Source organism: Trematomus bernacchii, unplaced genomic scaffold, assembly GCF_902827165.1.
Source record: "Trematomus bernacchii unplaced genomic scaffold, fTreBer1.1, whole genome shotgun sequence".
NCBI classification, from domain to species: Eukaryota; Metazoa; Chordata; class Actinopteri; order Perciformes; family Nototheniidae; genus Trematomus; species Trematomus bernacchii.
This window is the reverse complement of record NW_022987689.1, coordinates 8,563,897-8,586,641: the sequence shown is the minus strand read 5'-3', so window position 1 is coordinate 8,586,641 and position 22,745 is coordinate 8,563,897. Positions and strand designations below refer to the sequence as shown.

At 41.8% G+C, this 22,745-nt stretch overlaps 1 protein-coding gene and 1 non-coding gene across 3 annotated transcripts; both read right to left on the bottom strand.

The window, feature by feature from the left end:
• Window positions 1–116: 116 nt before the first annotated feature.
• On the bottom strand, window positions 117–21,657 carry ano8a (anoctamin 8a). Of its 2 annotated transcripts, none has more exons than XM_034137223.1 (18): window positions 21,344–21,657; window positions 18,801–18,911; window positions 17,379–17,511; window positions 16,546–16,684; window positions 15,844–15,940; window positions 15,601–15,717; window positions 15,300–15,427; window positions 14,829–14,990; window positions 12,028–12,180; window positions 11,622–11,748; window positions 11,361–11,416; window positions 11,196–11,270; window positions 8,552–9,049; window positions 3,237–3,377; window positions 2,941–3,132; window positions 2,719–2,850; window positions 1,839–1,949; window positions 117–1,411 (listed from the first exon to the last, which is right to left on the bottom strand). In XM_034137223.1, exons 1-18 carry the CDS (start codon window positions 21,522–21,524, stop codon window positions 767–769), a joined length of 3,198 nt encoding a protein of 1,065 aa, XP_033993114.1. In that variant the 5' UTR covers window positions 21,525–21,657; the 3' UTR covers window positions 117–766. The 2 variants fall into 2 exon arrangements, with proteins under 2 accessions (XP_033993114.1, XP_033993113.1); XM_034137222.1 differs by having other exon boundaries at window positions 117–1,414; window positions 21,344–21,653.
• trnak-cuu lies at window positions 12,813–12,885 on the bottom strand. The gene has a single exon. It is a non-coding gene; the product is annotated as a tRNA-Lys (tRNA).
• Window positions 21,658–22,745: the final 1,088 nt, after the last annotated feature.

The window sequence follows — 22,745 nt, the reverse complement described above, 5'->3', positions numbered from 1 at the left end:
TCTGATTTCAGTTTTATCATTTCCCCCAACAATTTAGTTTACATAAATGTCCCTCCAGGAAACACCTACCACCCAGTGATTATATTTCACTGTTAACAAAATCAGCCAATGCTATATCTCTTGATGGATGTTTATTAAAGTGACATTTATTTGCATCAAAGAAGTACATTCGCTAATTCATGTAGTAAAATAATTCATAGAAAATCAAAGTTAAGAAAAATAGAATATATTTTTCATGGTCACAGTGAATATAATCTGACCTATTGCGGAAGAATCTGATGGCTTGGAAAGTGCTTCACAACTGAAAAGACATGATAGAGGTGTAACGCATGCAGAACATGCATTCAGTACAGGCATCAGGATGAGGAACACACCTGGGATGGGAAGCTGCTGTTATTGTCCTTTGACAAATGGCTCATTCATGATCAGGTCCTGATTCATAAAAAAGATCATTAACATTATCGGTTCTGGTGCTGTTGAAAACCAGGCAGTCATGCATTATTTTACCTTTCAGTTAAGGTCTCCACATCTCTGTTCAGAGGGTTACACTTACTGTACATATCTTACATGGAAGCTAGTTAATAAAGTGGTAATAAATACAGTATAATACTTTGTGCAAAATAAGTTGCATCAAGAGTGAAGTTGGCTGACCTTACATGTGGTCCTTTTGAGTAATGTGTTCTCCTACGGTGCAGGTGTGTCCTTGAATGTTGCATTTGTACACTGCTCTCCTTTCATAACATTACACTGGTACAGTGAACATCTATTAGCTCTTTGAGTTATCTGAATCAGTCAATTGTCTTGAGTCTCCTTTATCGGACTCATTGGAGGAGAGTTCCTCCAGGCTTGAGTTTAAGTCGCCCCTGCTGGGCTGAGCGTTAGCAGGTTGGGGCGGTGCTTGTGTCCCGTTCACACACACCACAGTCCCCTCTGATTTGCTGAAACTGAACAGCTTCCCAGGACTGAATGTCCTATTGGGGGACTGTGACCTCTCGGGGCCAGTGGAGGGCGAGGCCGAGGTCCCCGTGGAGCCCTGCGCCCCGGCGGCCACTGCTGGCTCTTTTTTCACCTCAGGCGATTTCAAGAACTTCAGAAACCCTGGGAGCTTGGCCTCTCCTCCCGTTGGGGACTGGGCTGGGGAGCGTGAGGTACCGGAGGAGAACTTCCCCTGGAGAGGGATGATCTGCTTCAGCTTCATCACGTTGTTGTTCCCCAGGAGAGAGCTGGGTCTCTTGGGCTTGTCCCCTGCCTTGCCCCCCGATGCCTTGTCGTGGTGGTGCTGGTGCTGGGCGTCGGCCCTGTGCTCGCTCTCCTGCCGGGCCTCCGCCTGCTGCTCCGCCTGGCGCTGGAGCTCCTCCTCCCGCCGGCGTCTCAGCTGATGTTGGAAGTGCTGCTGGGCCTGCTGTTCATGCTTCTGATGGAGAGGTGTGTTAAAATGAAGACACAATAGGAGAGGGAGTCACAGGTAGGACAAGGAAGACACGGTGATAGAGACGATAACACTGCATGAGTGATGCTGAGAGTAAACTGCCCTTTCTCATTTTGCATCTTCACTGTTGAAGAAGTTGTCATCCTATCCAGTAGAAGGCTCAAATAAACAAGCCTGTTTACAATAAATGTGTATTTCTAGCTTGACAAGACTTATCTGAGACACCATCAGGACACATGCTACTTATGTGATACTTAATACAGACAAACACATACAGTTATTTCTCCTGGGAAGTCAGAAAGAGCTGCAACAGTCAGACCAAGGAACACAAAGGGGTACGTTTATAGAAATACGATTCCAGCAAGCCTTAGTTTGGCCGAAGGTCTTTCAAGCTATGACACAACCATACCTTGAAAGCTTCCCTTCGTCGGTACTCTAGCTTGGCCATCTCTTCTGCTACCCAGCCAGGGATATCAGGGATGGCAACATGGATGATGTACTTTAGGAGGATTGCAAAGTGCTGTAAACCACCGAGACCACAAAGGGACAGGCTCAACACACAGGTACATCAAGGAACATTCACATTATGTTTCTCAAGCCCTATTCGCACAGGTGCAGTTCTACCAGGGGACGTCTGTGTTCGGGTGCAACACATTCACGCGGGATGTACTAAGTCAGAATAGTACTTGGATTTACTGACATTATACCAAGGACACAATATCAAGGCTCTGTGTAACACCTGCTTATAATAGAAATAACAATATTATTTTAATATTTATATTCTAAGTATTATATTAAAGGCCTATTTAAGTTTTTATAATAATTACCACATACCTCTTGCACCGGTGCTATTCTCTATGCTAGATGTGTCCTCTTGATGACGCACCAAAAATGCTGTCAAAACTTAATTTGTAATTTTATAATATTGTATTTAATAATATTAAATTATTGACCAGAAACCAAGGTCCAGCGATACCAAGGGATTGAAATGAAAGACTACCTCCAAAATTATTTAAGCGGTCCCCCGATAATAGTAGTCTGGTGTGAATAGGGCTTTATTCTGTTTGTTTTATTTTCTTACATACCACACAGCACATCTCATACACATAACAAAACCTCTTGTGAGGTCAGATATATAAAATATTTTGACGGTTTTACAAAACCACAACAAAAAACAGCAGGCCATGCACATTTGTATTTATTGTGTAGTAATACAAAGTTTGCTACTGGGGAATAAAAGTACATTCTCTTAAAACTACAAACTTAGTATAGACAAGTAGAGTGCGTACCTCCAGTAATACGATGGAGATGATGGTCATCTCAGGACTCAACCAGGGGAACAGACGCTGCAGCTGCCCACACTGACCAATCAGGTAACAGTTCACTATAATAGCTATCAAGCCCATGGCCTCCATTGCAGTCTGATGTTGAGAGAAAGAGAAATGTGCACAGGCTATCAGATGCAGCCTGGAGGGCGTTTGTGACATTTACCCAGAGCGAAGCACACTGACCTGCCACTGTCCGATGTTCTCCACCCGCTGTCCAAAGGGCCTCTGCAGGCCGGTGCAGAGCTTCAGGGCGTCGCTGCGGATCTCGATGATGTTGTTGATAAGAGCACACATGGCCGCCAGTGGAAACGCAGAGGAGAAGAGCACCACGTAGCCAAACTGGATGAACATTTCTTGGTAGTCCAGAAGCGTGTCCTTGTTGGGTCAAACATCATAAAACAATGGTATTGTTTTCACCGGCAAATTCAAAATAGTTGTTTTTGTATGATAGAAGAAAAAATGAACATCAAAAGATCTACCTCATATGTCTGCATACAGCTCTCAATCTCAGCCTGAGTGAGAGTGGCAGTTTTGGGTTCCTCTGGTGGATCGATCCATGACTTCTTATTCTCTTTCGTCTCACTCGCGTTCTTTCTTCTCTGACAGAAAGACTGCGATTCCTTTGGAGAGGACATAGTAGCATAATCCTTGGTCTACAATATTTCTAGCAAGTGACAATAATGACAATTACATTTCTGCAGCTTTGGAATGGATAGTTTCATTTTCATCAGTCTACAAAGATGAATGACATCTATGTCTCGAGATCTGATATAACTTAAAGTGGACCTATCATGCTATATTTGAACAATATATTGTAGGGCCATACCTATATAAAGTATATAAATATAGTTTTTTTTTCAAAATACCAAACAGATCCTGCATTTTAGCCATGCCTCATTTCGCTCCATTTGCTCTTTCCAGCACTGTTTTTGCAGGGGGCTGATTCTGTGAGCTGCAGCTGACCACGCCCCCCTGCAGGAGAGGGGAGCGTGCTCTGATCAGCTGCTGGGCTGTCAGTAGAGGGGGGAGATCAACGTCCTCCGTGTTTTATTATATTATTATATAGAGCCGTTATTCATTTGTTTTAAAGCTCAATAAATAACAAAGAAGACCTTTGACCGGCACTTTTCTAATTTTGTCCGGAAGATTTAAACTTTAATGGACATCTTGACCGGCGAAAAAAAACCTAACTGAAACTCTGCCGCACGGTCCCCTCGTTCCTTGGATGAGGCGGAGAGGTGGGTGTTTGTCATCTGCTGGTGGACTAACCGGAGAGAATTACAGTGCTTGCCTCGACGGGGAGGGATTGCATTGAATTACAGCAGCAGGAGCAAACGCTTGCCTCGGGAGGGAGAAAAAAAGCCACAGCGGAGAATAAACAGAGGGGCAACCATGGCAACCATGCGCGGGAAGTCTTCTTCGCTGCTTTTGTGGCAGACTACAGCGCCACTTACAGGCCTGGCATATGTACTACAGCGTCTCCAGCGCTTTCGAGCGGCAATGGCCGGCCGTGGCCCAACCCCACATTCCCCTGATAGGTGGAGAGTTGGCCCAATAGCCGTAGCGCCACCGTCCTGACGTCAGTAACGTGTTCAAATCTGGATCAGTTTTTATCAGATCCGTTTTTATCAGATCCTTCCAAGCTTTAGAGTCTGTGGATGTAGCTTTGACTCTTCCCTCCGTAGTTGTCCTGGTATCATGCATGTTTCCAAAAAGGGGGTCGTTAGCCATTTGTGATTGTCTGTATATCAGTGGCGAACCGTATCTATCACAACTGGACCTTCTGTAGACACACACACACACACCCCCCCCCCCCCGCCCGCCGTTATAATGTCCGTCTTTTCACTGAATTGTCGTCTTGAAAAGGGTACTCACAACAATTCCGCAACAACATCATCTTCACCTGTTGCACTTGCCATTTCAACGTTAAAAACAATAAAACGGCATATGAATTGCTTCGTGGCATTTATCTAGATCCTCTGTCTTGAGCCAGTAAACTACCGGGCCTTCTCTAGAGTACCCTGGAACCGAGGGAAACTCTGAAAGAATACGCCCATTGGCTACAAATCAATATATATGATTGGTTGATCAAACTGTCAATCCAAAGGTACGCTCTCATTCAGTGCAACGGCCAGGGAATTCTATCAAGGATATAGAATACCTTGGTTGAAGGATATTCTACCCAGAGACCCAGAACAAGATCTGATTGGTTGCTTTTTTTTTCTAACACAAAACCACTGAAATGCGTAGTGCATGGACCGAGAAGGACAAACAAATCAACGTAACACTGTAATATTACAGATCAACAACACAGATACGATTCTCATTTATTCATTTTACATACATTTTATTACATTTTATTTATATAATTAAGTCGATTTTTTTGTTTGTTTTATCTGAGTGTTCCAGGGTATTCTCCGAATACCTTGAAGGCCCTGACGGTTTGCCACTGCTGTATATATATATGTCACTAGGTCTGTAAACCTTGCTCTTCGTCCCTTTTTCTCTTGAACCTCGAAAGCAGCACTCTCATGTTAGTTGGATTGTTCATTTCGTCCATATATTCTATGTCCTCCATGGCATTATGGCACGTAATCAGGAAAAGGGCATAGGCGTTCAGAGCTTTTCCGTCTTCAGATCTGATCTGTGGCCACTTTAGAGCTTTATCCATATAGGCGGTAGCAATTTTAAGTTCATCACCATAATGTTTCTGGAGTAAAGCCCTGGCTTCTTTGTAGCCTCTCTTGCGGCTTTCACACCAGCGCTTTTCCCTTTCTAGCTCCTAGCGAGAGCTTTTCTGGTTCAGCTCCGGTTTCCCTTTTCAGCTCCCGCTCTGTTCACACTGCCCAGAGCTGCCGCTGCTGCGTCATGACGTCACAGTTTACGTCGCTGATTTTCTCCCACAACAACAACGGGCCGGGGACTGCGTCGGGTCGATGATCGTGTTGCTTTTAATCATACGAAGCCAGATTAAATTAAATAACGACTTCTCCAACCTTATACTTTTCTCCAGAGTGCCGTGGTTCATTGTTTATTAATGTGTTTCAGCGGCATTTACCGACCGCTGCAGTGCTGGCTGCTCTTCCACGGGAGTGTATTCTCCCGTTAGCTCCGGGTTAGCTCACACGGCTCTAAAGTATTCACTGTCTGACTGTCACACAAGCAGCTGATACATATCCCCAGTTCCCCTTAAGTGAATGTGTGTCAGTCTGAATTGACGCTGTTTGGCATCACAACGCTGTTATGAAAGTTTCTCTGGTATAACATGTGTGATGTTAGCATAGCAACCGAAGCTAAACTGACTACTTGCTAAGCCGTTTTCTACAGGCACATTTTACCGGCGTATTTTTCATTATGATTCTACTTGTGATAGTCGGACATGACAACCTGTACAGCCCATGTATTAATTCCATCCGATAGCTGCTATAATAACAAACAAAACGTCTGCCTGCTCTCCACAATGATCAATAACAGCGAACGGATGGTCAAAGTAAGGTTTCCTGCACGCCTCGACGTAAGAGACGCCGCGTCATAGCTCCGAAGCTCTTGCCTCTGGACCGACAATCTTTTGGAGCTGGAAGTGAACCGCATTCCGGAGCTATGACGCGCCGCCGCTGCGGTGTGAACAGGAAAAACCGGCGCTTTTCCAGCTCCAGCTCCGAGCAGGAGCTGGAAAAGCGCCGGTGTGAAAGGGGCATCTGTGTTGCCATGTGCTCACAACTGCGGACGAGCTCTTGAGGTTCCCCTCCGGTGAACTGTTCCAAGTAGTACAATTTGTCGCTGCTGCTCTCTGCCTTGCTGTCGATGACATGGTTGAAGGCTCTTATAAAGGACTTGTAGGTGAGCGGGTCTCCCTTGAACACAGGCAAGTCTCTCTTAGGAAGATAAGACAGGTTATGCTGCTTTACCAGCATCTCTGTAATCTAGCCTTGACGCTGCATCACATCATGGCTGTCCCTCTCTTCTCCTCTACGGTGACCTTCCCCGGGGCCCGGTCCGTGTGCTGCATCAGAAGCTCCATCCTGCGCGTCCATCCACATGCTTGACTGTGTTGGGCGTGGCATGACAGTTCTTTTTAGCAGGTGTGCTGAGGCAAGTTTCTCACCATATTTAGCTGGTTTTGAAGCAGTTCTGGATCCGGTGCCAGGTGTCTCTGACTTGACATGACGTTGGCTGCGTTTGAGGTAGCTGCTCATACCATCATGGGCTACTTTATACTCTTCAAGCACCTTTAACTTTGCATCACATTCAGCTACAGCTGCATCCATGTCTAACTGTTCTCTTTGAGCCTTGAGCTGCTGGAGCTGCTTTGCTTGCTGCTGTATTAGAGAGGCTTCTTCTACCTCAAGAGCCTGCTTCTTCTTTAAAGATGCTGCTCGAGCTAGCTGTGCTGCCTTTTCAGCCTCCGCCCTCCTGCGAGCAGAAGAAACAGTAGAGGAAGCCACTGTGCGGTTACTGGCTCTGGAGGCGCTGTCTACAGGCCTGATATCATCCACTTCAGACAAGCAGGTTTCCTCTTCATGGTCCCTTTGTGTGCCTTCGAGCACCCCTGTAATCTATTTTTCAGTTATGCGTACAAACTGTTCAACGCTTGCTGATTTGGGATTAAACCAGTGTTGCTCGTCTTCAGGTAAGAGAGTTACAAACTCCTTGTTAATGTCATCAAACTCTCCATATAATTTAGCAAAGTCATTCAGAATTTCTTCTTCTACTTTATCCACATTGCTAACATTTTCTTTAAGACGTTTCAGCTCATTAACCTTCTTGGTGAGCTGGCCCAGCTTCGCTCTCCTTAATCCATTTAATCTGTGGAGCCTCTCCTCTTTGGCCTTTTCCGTGGGCTTTGGCTCCCTCTTGTGGCTCCTTTTGGTTAGTTCATCCATGGCTCTTTCAAATTAAACTTAATACAGTGCTTAAACTCAACTAAAGGTGTCCAACAATAAACGCTTAGTCTTTCTTAAAGAACAACGTAGTTAAATGTCTTTTACAAACGAAAAGCAAAGGTGATCAGCTGGTAGTTGGAATCAGCTGATCCATTCAGACTCCCTTGTATGTCGGAGAGTAGCGATCTCCCATCCGTCTTCAAACATCAACATAACAGGCCACTTCACCGTCTTTTGTTCTTCGGATGTCCCACTTAATGCGCCGATCTCCGTGTGTGGAAAAGCAGTCTCTTCACCTTTCATGCAACGCCGTCACTGCAATCTCTCCTTCATAGCTCGGCTTCTCCAGAGCGTAGTTTTTTGACAAATGTAGTTCTGTCAAATCCAAAATTCGATTCACAGGTAGCAGTAAGCTTGACTCTGACAAAATATGTCTCAGGAAAGTTTGTTTGACTCTTTACTTAAAACAAAAGGTATCAAATACAAACACATATTTTCACAGGTCAAAAAACTATGTTGCTCTGTGCTTCTTTCTCCTTCTCAACATACAATCACCAGCAGCTGCCGTCGGCTATAACGTCTCGTATAATCACAAAACAGCTGCGGTCGTCTATGACGTCAATTCCACACGGCTGGTTCAAATAAATGATATAATAACACTATCAACAAAGGATTATAATATACAAATATATCAAACTATACATTTTAACATATGGCTCCTACAATGCCCCTTTCACTAGTTAAACTACATGAAACAAGAGTTTGGATCATCTATCATTTTCGTTTATTTAAAATAGTGAAGGTGGCCTGGCAATTTAGATAAATTACAAAGAAATGGACAATGAATTCTTTACCAGCAAACTGAAAACAAAGAGGCCAATCATTTGTAATAATAAAAATAGACCACATACCTGTGCCGGCAATTCCCAATCGCTGTCCTCATCACAGCTGTCAAACATACTGGGCGGATCCATCCCTTCCTCCACCATCGTGGGACTGTCCTCCAGGAAGCTGCGATCCACCGGCAGCGCTTCTGTCGTGACGTCCTGGTAGTCGACCTTCTCGGTGAAGCTGACTTTACGATTCTTCAGATTGCCGTCATTCATGTCCCACTCTTCTTCTGACAGCCTGAATCCGGCTTTCAGATCCCCTCTTCTCTTTTGCTCTGGGTTTCCGTTGGCCGTGTGACTGACAGGGATCCCTCTGGAGCCCAGGAAGGAATAGGCTGTCATCGAGGCCTGGACCTTTCCCAGAGCCATGCGGCCGTACTTCAGTACGATGGTTTGAAGGAGCTCCCACAACACCTTGGGGGTGAAAACGCCCAGCTTGTTTTGCTCGTAGAGATAAGGCTGGAGGACCTCTTTGATATTCTGTAGGAACTGGCGGAAGATCAGTAGAGTGGCTAGCATCTGTGAGGAGAAGGACAACCAAACCATTCCAAAGTTGTTTAGCAAACACATGAAGATTTTCAGTCTGACTGAAGGTACAAACGCAGGTCACTGATCCCGGGACATGACTTGATGAATCAACTCAAAATGTACTTCAGACACACAAGAGGATACATAGCTGTCCAATCATTGCTTTAAGGTGGGCTGAAATATTAGACTTTGGGCCCCAGTAGCTCCAGTTTAGGGACATATTTATGGAGCTATTTCAGGGTCATAAGTTTTGATCTTTCAAAAAAATACAATTTATTTGAAAGTTCAAGTTTTTATCCTGAACTTTGAAAAATACAATGATGTATTCAAACCAAAAATAAGTATTTGAAATCATTTTTCAGGTTGAATATTATTTTGATTCAGTTCAGCAATTTTTTTAAATAAATTATTTATTTTCATATTTCACTTTTATACATATTTTGATATTTGAATCCTTATTTTTTTCAGTTGGAGATTTTACGTTTTCAGATTCAAAACAATTATTTTTTCAGTTTCAAATCTTGTTTTTTCAGGTTTCACATTGCTTTTCACCTTCAGATCGTTTTTCACTTTCAGATCTTTTTTTTTCGCTTTCAGATCTTTTTTTTTCGCTTTCAAACTTTTGGCCCTGATGTTGCTTGGGGGGCGGAGCTTACCAAAGAGTAGTTTGGCATCCTGAGTGGCAGGCCTCCCTCTGTCATGTTGCCTTCATGGATGTTAGGTAGCGCGAGAAATATAACTCAACCCTTTCTATACACAATACTCCCGTGATTGGTGGTAAACAAAACTGATACCAGCGTCAAAGTTCCGTTAAGCGAGCTGTTGAGCATCGTAGTTGGCAACAATCAAGGTATAAGAGCAATAAACTGTGCTAGAATGTGAAATTACGTATCCGCAATTAAGTGTTGTCCTTCCCCACTTCCACGTAGCTCCATGAACGCAGCATAGTATTGGCTTGGTTTTTGCGATCAGAATCAGAATACCTTTATTAGTCCCACAGGGGATACATTTACATTGTTACAGCAGACAAGAGCCAAATACAGCTTAATGTTACCTAAAGCATGCATAAAAAAAGTATTAAAGATTAAAAAAAGAAATTATATATTTTTTTAAAGTTACACATTTTACATAATACACACCCTGTAACAGTTCTGCGGATTTAGCAGCCAGGTATATATTGCACAGTTTTTAACGGCATATATATATTGCACATATTGCAAATATTGCACATAGTTGGTATTTATCAACAAGAGGTGTTATAGTCTGTGTTGTTTTGTGCGGGGTCTACTAGGGCTGTGCTGGTTGTATAGTCTGACCGCTGCAGGAAGGAAGGACCTGCGGTATCTCTCCGTGAGACAGCGGGGGATGTGCGTCAGGTCCACCAGAACAACCTGCTGGCTCGTTGCGGATACGTAATTTCACATTCTAGCACAGTTTATTACGCTTATACCTTGATTGTTGCCAACTACGATGCTCAACAGCTCGCTTAACGGAACTTTGACACTGGTATCAGTTTTGTTTACCACCAATCACGGGAGTATTGTGTATAGAAAGTATTGAGTTATATTTCTCACGCTACCTAACATCCATGAAGGCAACATGACAGAGGGAGGCCTGTCACTCAGGATGCCAAACTACTCTTTGGTAAGCCCCGCCCCCCAAGCAACATCAGGGCCACAAGTTTGAAAGCGAAAAAAAAAGATCTGAAAGCGAAAAAAAAAGATCTGAAAGTGAAAAACGATCTGAAGGTGAAAAGCAATGTGAAACCTGAAAAAACAAGATTTGAAACTGAAAAAATAATTGTTTTGAATCTGAAAACGAAAAATCTGCAACTGAAAAAAATAAGGATTCAAATACCAAAATATGTATAAAAGTGAAATCTGAAAATATATATTTTATTCAAAAAAATTGCTGAACTGAATCAAAATAATATTCAACCTGAAAAATGATTTCAAATACTTATTTTTATTTTGAATACATCATTGTATTTTTCAAAGTTCAGGATAAAAACTTTCAAATAAATTGTATTTTTTTGAATGATCAAAACTTATGACCCTGAAATAGCTCCATACATATTGGCACTTTAAAACAAATATGTTATCTTATTGTCTGCGATATTTCCAACTGTTGTTATTACCTCCTTAAGTCGCTCCATGTCTTTGAGGTAGAATCCGATGTAGAAAAGGCTGAGATAGGAATTGATGAATTCAAACTGTTAAAAAAAAGAAAGAGGAAGTTAAACACCCACTGAATCGAGATAAGTTCTAATTGTGCCACAAACAGAGGAGGATGCATGGCTTACAAAGACCATCTTGATGATGAGATTATTCTCATAGGCGCTCTGTAGTCTGTAGTTCTCTGTGTGAAAAACACAACGTGAAACATTTGTACAGCAAATAAGCTTTGGATATCATTTGGATATGCATACACAGGAACTTCATAGCTAAAAGACTCATGGGCAAATCAATTTCAATGTATTTTCTTATAAAATATTTCCTTTTAAATATATCACAGAGATAACATTTCTACTGTTATGCCCAGACTGTCACTTTGTGTCTCTTACCCATGTCATTGAGCCATTTGGCAATCTTCTTGTACACTTCATCACAAATGGTCACAGTAATGGCCAGCAGTATCTTGGGAATAAATCTTGTGATACTGGGTAGTTCCTGAATCTCCATCACCACTTCCTGTGCAGCGCATTAGAAACATGATACATATTTAATAAGTGCTATTCATCCATATCTACTCCCACAGCTATTTTTAAAAGGCTATGAATACAAACTGGCAAGAGGCCCCTTTGAATGTGCTTTGTTTAACCTGTTTGTAAAATGATGTGATGTTGTTTTAGTATATATATATATATATATATATATATATATATATATATATATATATATATATATATCAGCCCCAGATCTACTCCAATTCTTGTCATTTCTTGATATTGCTGTGTTATCTGTTCCAACCTGCAGTTCCAGGCAGAGGAGCATGGCGAGGAAGACGAAGCAGAGACAAAGGATGCAGATGGGCAGGCTGACCAGCCATCTGAACATCGTTCTTTTCCAGGGCGGGTAGTAGAACTCCTCGCAGCCCGTTACTGGACTGCAGCGCTTCACGCCCTGCATATACAGCAGAGGAGGAGAAAACAAGAAAGCAGGAAAGGTATCAGACTCTTTTTTGTGTGTGACTGCATTCCTCTCCAGGAAAAATGGATTTGAAATGACTGTGCAAAATGTACAGCATAATAACGGCTTGCTTGTGCGATTGCATTTATATTTATGCTGTCGCGTGTCAGGTTAAAGAAATACTCCCTCACATGCAAACGACCCATTTCAGAATAATATATGTTATATTATTGAATTATCATTAGAAATGTGTTCATGGAGCTGGTGGATGGTGGAAGCGTGTGTGCCTGTGTGAGTGTGTGTAAGAGGTGTTAAGTAAGGTTATCCCTTTGTAAAGAGGAGGGAGTGCATACATACATCCAAATGTCCCCTATTTTGCATAAGAAGATTATCTTTGAGCTGTAAAAAGTTTTAAAAAATACAATATTTGCTCTTGGATATAGTGGAGTATAAAGTAGCAGCTTTGCCATAGTCAAAATACCACAAAGTAGTTGTACAAAAAACCCCAATCACACATGAGCGATTGCTGTCTATCCTATCCACGTTGTTTTTTTTCCTATCATTACGTCACATCGTTCTGAATCAACATGCTGCTGTTGCCAGAAGTGTCTCCCTAAAAAGTTTTGAGCCCAACGTGGGGCTCGAACCCACGACCCTGAGATTAAGAGTCTCATGCTCTACCGACTGAGCTAGCCAGGCCTGTTTAACTCTTCACTCACATGTCTTTTTGTAGGGGTCCAAAAGTTCCCCTCCCCCGGTATCTGTATTCATACCACACAACAGGAGGTGGGGTAAGGCGGGAAAGTAGGGCTGCCCCCCCCCCTCTCCTCTGAGAGCACGTGGGGAATGAAGACACTCTACTTGTAAACATGAGGATCACATTTCCTGGTATTGTCTGCGACTGAAAAGTTGTGCAAGTGCTGTCAACCAATCAGACTGACACATTGCAAGGTTACCTTAGGATAGTGAGATAATATCTCTTTATCAAAGAATGAGGAAGAACACTTGGGAGTACTTTTGGGCAAATACAGCAGGAAGGAATCAAATGTTTTAGTAAACCACAACAAAACACACTCATGCTCTACCGACTGAGCTAGCCGGGCCTGTTTAACCCTTCACTCACATGTCTTTTTGTAGGGGTCCCACAGTCCCCCTCCCCCGGTATCTCTATTCATTCACATAACAGGAGGTGGGGTAAGGCGGGAAAGTGTGGCTGAATGAAGACACTCTACTTGTAAACATGAGGCTCACATTTCCTGGTATTGTCTGCGACTGAAAAGTTGTGCAAGTGCTGTCAACCAATCAGACTGACACATTGCAAGGTTACCTTAGCCTCTTAAGACCTGAGCCTGTTTTTCAGGTGATTTAGCCAAAAAAACCCACTTCTGGGGTCATTTGGGTGGATTTTCCATATCTCTGGCCCCCCTTGGTCGATTTTTATGAATGAAATCTCTTTATAACCGCTAGAGCCAATGGAATCGAGGGGAAGTTCTACACACATCAACACGTTAACAAATAAGGAGCGAGAGTGACGCGTGGCCAAAACCGGAAGCTGCATACACTCTGGTGGCTACCATTAGCAGCTAACTTATTTGCTCCGAATTTGACATAAAAATGGAAATTATGGATTATAAATAATTTTTTCAAACCTACAGTCACATTATCAACCCATGGATCAACCTATACAGCCTCGTTTTTTCTCGTTTTAATGCCATTGAACACGTCTTTTGATCTAATTGACAGCTACGGTGAGACGATCTGCCGTAAAAGCTCCGTAAAGGTACGTGTTGTGATGTCTGTGTTTGCTTCCCCTGTCGCGAGTTCGGATCGCTCAGTGATGATACTATACCCTTTATAATCTGTGGAGTCTCAGCTTTAATCGGATATATTGTATGTGCAGTTACGATAAGTAATAAGGGTATCTTTATCTTGAGTTCTGTGCCGCAGTGCGTTAGAATATTTTCGCTCAGGGGTCATTTAGACGCTTCTTATGAGACTTGTGTTTTGTTTTGGTAAAAATGGTTCGTATCTTCAGTTAGCTGAGATTCTTCCCATTAATCTGGTGCTACACATTAATAGTTTCATAAATGTTAAGAAGCCCTGAGACACAGTCTCGAAAAAAAAACGTTGGGGGGCCCCCCTGTGAGGGGGCCTTAGGACTGAAGAGGTTAGGATAGTGAGATAATATCTCTTTCTCAAAGAATGAGGAAGAACGCTTGGGAGTACATTTGGGCAAATACAGCAGGAAGGAATAAAATGTTTTAGTAAACCACAACAAAAAACACTCATGCTCTACCGACTGAGCTAGCCGGGACTGTTTGCAAGGTTACCTTAGGATAGTGAGATAATATCTCTTTCTCAAAGAATGAGGAAGAACGCTTGAGAGTACATTTGGGCAAATACAGCAGGAAGGAATCAAATGTTTTAGTAAACCACAACAAAACACACTCATGCTCTACCGACTGAGCTAGCCGGGCCTGTTTGCAAGATTACCTTAGGATAGTGAGATAATATCTCTTTCTCAAAGAATGAGGAAGAACGCTTGAGAGTACATTTGGGCAAATACAGCAGGAAGGAATCAAATGTTTTAGTAAACCACAACAAAACACACTGCCTGCTCAAACTTCAATAACAGTCCTCACCCTGAACTGCGGCCTGGGCTCCTCCAGAGACTCGGCGGGGGTGTCCAGGGTGCCCCACCTGTAGGCCAGCTCCGCCTCTCTCCTCTTCCAGCGCTCCAGGAACAACGTCGCCCACACAACATTGAATAGGGCAAAAACCACACAGCAGATATCCTGACTGGTCTGTGAGTGAGCATGAGGGAATCAAAAGACACTTATATTACCTTTCAGAGTGTGATTACAACAAGTAGTGTCAGTACTTTGTTTTGTTGGTGCAGGTACTGTGTGCTGTTTCAACGTAAAATGTGCTTATTTTCTCGACAAAGCAGGCAGAGGTAAACTATAAAATGTGTGGGGACAAACCAAATAGACTCAGTAGATAGTGATATGCCTAGCATAAAAATCTAAAGCATCAGTACACAAGAGTGATTTTCAGTCATGTTGTTTCAAGTCTTGTATAACAAATCTTATTATAGAATAGGTTTTGAGTACCTGGTCGGCCTCCGCAAGTATCCAGAGCAGAAAGCCGATGACGGCAGGGTAAAGCATGGAGTTAGTGTAGAAACCCAGCCAGGCAAAATACATGCCGATCTTCACTCCAAAGTAGTCACAGATATCATCTACAAAGCAGACGAAGATGTAAACAGCTATTATTGAGAATCATTAGGTCTCAAACAAATACAATAGGAACGAGCTCATACCAAAGTATTACTGTATTAGATTTGACTATTTATTAACAGTCAGGCCTGCTGGTACAAAGGTGTTTTCACAATAAAATGTTAATATTTCATACCCAGAGGCTGCCTTTCACACACAGCCTGGACCCAAGACGTCATCAGCTGGTTGAGGATCCTCTGCTCATGGAGAGGAAACATTTGATGGATCACCCCCCGAGCCACCAGCTCTGGAACTAAAGAGGACACATCATGAAACATTGAATTCAGAACATATGGACACATTTTACTTTGCATATAAATATAGATAACAAATGACGGATGCTATTCAGATACAGAAAAGACACATAAGTTAATCTTACTGATAGGCTGTCCCTCCAGGAAGTGAATGTTGTGGAGCAACTCCCCCTGTTTGGCTCGCAGATTGTCCAGCCAATACTTTATGATGCCCTGACGCTCCTGCAGAAAAACATTAGAGTTATTGGGTTTAAGAAAAAATAAGGCATACTATTTAGACACATAGATTGTTCCTGAAGATAACAGCAGGACAGAAAAAAAGAAGCACCCATAGTAAATGTATGAGCAATACTTTGATCTATGTTATTTAGTAATTAAACATTTATATTCTAGCTGTTTTTGTGGTTAAATTAAGCATTATATTTGAATTATTTTTGTTAATTAAGGTAATACTTTATGCCTTTATTTTGAAGGCGGTTTTGGGCACCTAGTGATAATGTATTTATAGGAGACAAGTGGTGGTGGGATTGGCGCATCAGAATGAACACATGTTTTTTTACAAGGTTAAAACAAAGGAAAGCTACAGGTGAAACCATTGTTCTATATATCTTGGATTATTGGAATACTACATAATAAATGCACGAAAATCATATTCTTCCCTGGTCTTCAAATATTTCCTGTGCAATATTTGCTTGGTGGTGCACAAGCGGCATCTTAATTTTGAGATACATTTTCAGTTGTATTTCTTTATTTCGCTGCTACAGTAACAATAAGTTTACAAACTGAACATTAAGCTCACATTGCCCACAGTGTTTTTAACCTCTCACCTGTGAGGTGAAAAAGCAGAGCTCACTCTCTATGTTCTCATAGATATTGTCTTCCTCACAGGAAAAGCGCCGCATCCCGCCACCAAACTGCGGTTTGACGGCCTTGTACATGCCCATCTGCTCGGCTCCCCGCAGTAAGCTGAGGGTGAGGAGAGAGGGGTAATGATCAGCAGGATTAAACCTGATGGAGCACTCACACTATGTGGAGCTGGACTCCAGATGTTTGACGGATTAAGGGTATGCAAACAACAGACTGTAACACACACAATCACACAAACACACACTCACAACTGTGACTGAGTGATAATTATCAGTGTGTTTTTTTGTTCATTTTCTGAAGCCTGCTCAAAGAAGCCATTTAGGTAGATAAAACAGTTGATAACCCATTTTCAGGTGTGTGCACTAAATATGAAGCTAGGTATGTAAGTCAATTAGCTTAGTTTAGCATAAAAACTGGAAACAGAGTGAAACGTCCATGTCCAAAAAATAACAATGGCGGTTTAATAAGGATAATAACAGGCAACAGATTAATGAGCTTTATTCAATATGTTGAACTATTCCTTTTCCGTTAACAGAGGCATTTAAAACCAAAACTAAAAAAACAAATATGATCACATTCTGTATTACCTTTGTTCAAAACATACATAAATGCAAACACATCAGCCGACTGATCCTAATTAACATAATGAATTATTACCTTGAATATGCAGTTAAATACTAAGTGAAAAGTTTTAGGATAACCGAACAAACAAAAGACAGGAGTACAAGTGCCCACACATGCATGCACTCACACACACGCTCACACAGTCAGAGTGTGAGTTTTGGAGTCTTACTTCTCAAACGTTGTCGTGATGAAGAAGGCGTTTGCCTGGGTGTGTTTGTGCTGCCGGACCTGAATGCTGACTTGTGGGATTCCTAAACGGATCTGATTCAGGAGCCACAGCAGAGTGTGGTCATCTATTGTATCTGGAGAGAGAGGATCAAGTGTCTTAGTTTAAGTTTCATAGTGGATCTGAGCATCAATTTAAATATTTTAAAACAGCAGGGTTGTTTTGTTTTTTACATGTTTTCAGACATGTTTGCCAAAGGCAGGAAGGGGATGAGGTAGAAAGGCTGAACCAGACTAATCGTTCACCGCCCAGACAGAAGGGCGTAGAAGCAGTGGGCTGGTAGTGTTAGTTAAAGGTCACTCCGACTAGATATATCACAAACATATTTTCTATAGGTTGAGAAGACGGGCTATAACCCAGACTACTTCCAGACGTTTCTGCCATCCGTAGCCAGCATATTATGTTTCAATTAAGCTACTTTGTGTGCCTTTTGTATCATCACACTGAAACTATTTGATACCTAAAAATGAAAACACTGGTCATTAAAAGGAAAATGACTGATATTTATATTTTGATATGGGCTGAACGTTAGCTAACAGCACTTTGCTTGATGTTTAGCTTTGTAACTATTTCTTATTCATAATCACAAAAACCTACAATGGAATTTAGTCTACGTGTACGTGTTAACCTTGTTATATTATTAGACAACCAGAAAAGGCTACATTTAAGTACTTGCTTTAGACTGCAACATAATAGGTTAAAAGCACCTTAAAGCTTCAAGAGATGAAAGCATTTAATATTATTTCTAAGGTAGTAAGTATAAAGACATAGTTTGTATGAAAGCAATGAAAGCAGTTGAAGTGATAGTGTGTATAAAAAAAGGGTCAGCTGGTACGGACAAATATAATAACTCTGGAATAAAATGGGGTTTCTAGTTGCCTATTCATGTCAATATAAACATCTCAAAAAGAGCTGTTGGATTTTTGGTCTAGTTTTGCATTTGATTGTTGGAGAAATCAGATTTTTTAAAGCCTGGATGGTGTTCTTTTTACGCTTGCACCAGTATTTACTGCAAACATCAGAGCTATTGGTAATCACCTTGTTTTGACAGACAGATGCAACATAAAACATAGAACGTATTGTGTGCATTTCTTCAGTCTGAGTCAAACAGCAGTTAGTTTGATGAAATGCCTCCAATTGTATCTGCCAACAAAAGCAGCTTTCTTAAATGATACTGCAGCAAGGGGCTGGTTCTAAAGAAACAGCTACAGTAATCAAAATCTAATTATCCCCAGAGAGCATTTAAAGTCATGCCTCTGAGTGGCTGGCTGACTACCAAAAACTTGTTTGAATAAGGATGCGCTGTCCTCCTGATCAGTGCGTGATTCATCGCAGGACAAACAGGGAGGTCAGGCTGGATCTTACCTGGAAATGTCATCAGGATATCACAGTTCTCGGTGGGCACCATCTTCAGCCAAGACTTACGGGACATAATATAGTGCCTGGCCTGCAGAAGATGCTTGCCAAACAATTTATCTAAAAGGAAAAGAAGGGCATCAGGGGTTAATAAAGTTTAAAATGGTAACAGAGAATTCATATTAAAGAGGGTTAGACAGAGTGTGTTGGAGAGAAATTGGACAGACAGATGGTGATATTTTGTCAGTAGCTTGATCAAGGACACAGATGACAGGTTGGTCATTATTATCTCTCCGCCTCTCATCCCTGATGTTGTGTATTCACCATGTTTTCCTATTGTATTTGCTGTCATGGAAACTTTAGGGGATAAGAAAGAAAGTACAAACATGTCCACGATAAATGTTTAGCCAGCGTGAAGGGTGTTGCATTTGTAATAACACTTTGAGCAAACGCTGCTAAAAAAAGAGGACCTGTAAGCTGGCTGCTGTGTAAATAGCCATTAACAAACTGGCTTTTCAAGTCTATCTCCAATACTATTACATTTAAAGCAAAGCGGCAGACCTTCCCAGGAGTGCTATCCAACAATGCAAGTTCTGACGTCATCATTTCTACCGCTTCTTCTCCTTTTACACAACATTTCTCGCTCTTGAGTCGCACTCTCTGTCTCCCACAGACAGAATAGACCCAGGAACTGACCAATCTCTTAATTGTCCCCTGATTTGCCTCGACACTCTCTCAAAACGTGTCTGCGATCGGGATTTCACATTCTCCAGCCTAACTACATTATCGCATTACCTACTTTCAGCACGTCTCCTCCTTCTTGTAGATATATCTGACATGCAAACTTCTCTGCCAGACAGCAGCACAGAATCCATTCACAGCAACATAACCATAGATGATGGATGATTGAATATCCATTTCAGAAGATATACTACAATCTTGTTTTTTCTTTCTTCGTGTAATCAGTTGTGGTAAGCTCAATAGACTGGGCTTACATCTTTGAAGCTTCTTACTTGGGCTGAGCAATATATTATTAAGTTATGGTGATTATCACCTTAAATTGCATCATGTTTTTTCTTTTTTAATATCCTCATTAATTGTGATTCACAATATATCACAATTCTAAATACATGAATATGAACTGAAAAAACTAATTTGTCTCTTACCCATCATTCTGCAATCAGCAGAGAGCTAGCATGCAAATGACTGCACTAATGTATACAAACAAATATGTTAAAAATCTAATAGTTTAAGCTTGATACAAGGTCATATTAACACACCTGGTGCATTTAACTTCATGTCTTGCAGTTGGCAGAAGAGCACAAGGTTTATCACAGAAAAAAAGGTTTTGTTTAACGATTTTAATATCTTTCTTATAATATTTTCCCTACGTAATATGTTTCAGGCTCACAGATTTGGGGTGTATCATTTTTAATCCACGGCGATCCCAGCATGCAATACACAAAAAGCAGGTAGGCGGCCTAGATAGGGTCCATATCAGACAGACCATTACATATAGACCTGGGGAGGCTACACTGTCTTGGGAATAAACTGGAGTGGAGCATGCAAACTCTCATAGCCAGTTTTTAAACACTTCCATTTACACCTCTAAATGACTGCTAAACCACTAGGGCGAAGCATAAAGTTCCAACAAATACTGTTAAATCAGATGTAAAACATGACTTTTAAGTGTAATCATAATGTTTATATCATATTTTAAAGCCAGTGTCACCAATCATGATCCATGTGTTGATGATACACATGTTTGAGATGTTGCCCAAAGGTTTAAAATAGTTGGCGTGAAGTCAAGAAGCCCATTAAAGCAGTACCCGCAATGACATTGCCCAGGAAAAGATTATGAAGGTTAGTCATACAGTATAGTTTCTCCTCTTTGTATTAAAAGTAGATGGGCATACAATTCATAATTTCAGGGGCCCATGGAAAGTGCCATTGGTAAATTGAGAGGTCCCAGTTAAGTAACATAAATCCCTGTCCAACCTTGTAAAGTTTTTTTTAATTAAAATTGCAGTGCTGCCAAACCTCCAAATGCAATTCCACAAACAACCATAACACCAGTTATCTGCTTACTCACCACTGAATGTTTCTCCTTTGAATGGCTCAAGTGTTCAGCACCTGAGCCAAAACACACACAGCTGACAGACATTTTAGCCTGCAACACAATATTTACTCTCTTTAGAGTAGTGTGGCACTGCCCGTCGGGACATGCACCTCTGCATATGACTCCCGCACCTGTGGACCACTAAAGCCTGACTATTCCCCGGCCTGTCTCAATCGGAATGCGCACTATGTATCGGAAAAAGGAAAGGCACCGACATCAAAACCCAATCACTGACGATTGACGTTTAGTCTAATGTGAGTCATTCAGTTAAGTGTATTAGGCATCAGTGACTGCACCATATTGCCCCTACACAGCAGCATAATCTATTTTATCCCCATCTTTTTTCCCAAAATCAACACAAATACCCATCTGCCTCAGATCTTCACGGCATACTTGCAGGACATTTATTTCTTGTTTTTCCAATGACACTCACTGAGCACCCCGGATGGTGATAAGGCCGTTCTCTGCTGCTGGTTGTTGGTCCTGTCCTGCTGCTCGGCTGGCACCGTCCTCTCCATCCTCTCTCTTGCTCCGTCGCTGTCGTCGATGTCTGCGGTGCTGCTACTGTTTACAGTAGCGTCGGTATCAGCTGCTTCGTCGTCCACCGCTTGCATGGTATAGTGTACAAACACTGAGGTGCTGGAAAACCGCACTGTACGGAGCACGGAGTTTTTTTATTGCATGGTCGTTGCATGTGAAGGGAACCCTTAATGTATCTGATAAATGAGGAGGAGGATGAGGAGGAGGAACATGATGGCACACGCTCACCAGTCGGACTCGTGACCGGGTGGTGACGACATAGTTGAGGGGAACACCGCACTTGCTCGCGGGCTACAGGTCTGCAAACACCGACACAGGCACGTGCACACATAGACATCAAAGTGGGCTTGAGCCCCTGCCCTTTTTCTATGGGCTCAGAACAGTCTCATAATACACACATGCACACAGAAGGATTCACACTTGTATTTCATGATCCGCAAAAGGATTCACACTTGTATTTCCGGATCCACACTTGTGTTTGTCAATGCACACACAAATGTGTTCCGTTTCATATACATGTAAATAAAATCCAAATACAGAAAAAAGTTTTACATATGTATCTTTGATCCTCACATATTTGTTTTCCGTTTAAAACCGCTGCACCGACAAACACAAACCGCTTTCTGTGCATGGATCGCTGTGCATTCGTGTGTGGGTTTTTTGAGACTCCCCTGTCGGTGACCCGATTCGTACTTGTAATTTTTTCTATCTATAGCCAATCAGATGTCTCCTCAATTCTAAGCCAATCACATGAGCGCGCCCCCACGAGGGTAGATTTCTTGCGTTCATGACGTAGCGCTTCATGTACGCATTTTGCGCTGTCCGGAGCTGACAGCCCTTACGAAAAAACACTATAGTATTAAGTTAAGAATTACTATAGAAATACCACAAAAAACTGCTATAGTATTTATATGGTGTTTTGGGACACACTATAGAGAATTACTTTAGTAATACTATAGAGTTGGCTATGGTGATCTTATAGTGAAGTTACAGTTATACTATAGTGTTTCCTGTAGTATTTCTATGGTTTTTTGGCCACTATAGGAAATTACTATAGTTATACTATAGCGTTTTATGTAGTATCACTATATATATATAGAAGTGACCTTTGAATAAATATTGCAAAACAAAGCCTATATCACCTGCAGGCATAGCCAGTGTGTATTTCTTCCTGCACTACAAGATTTCGATGTGTACAAATCTGGGCCATTTATTGTGTCATTTCTCCAAACACATACAGTACAAATGCCTGTATTGGAGTCTTAAAAAGGTGCAGTCGAAAGACTTTAGCAGCA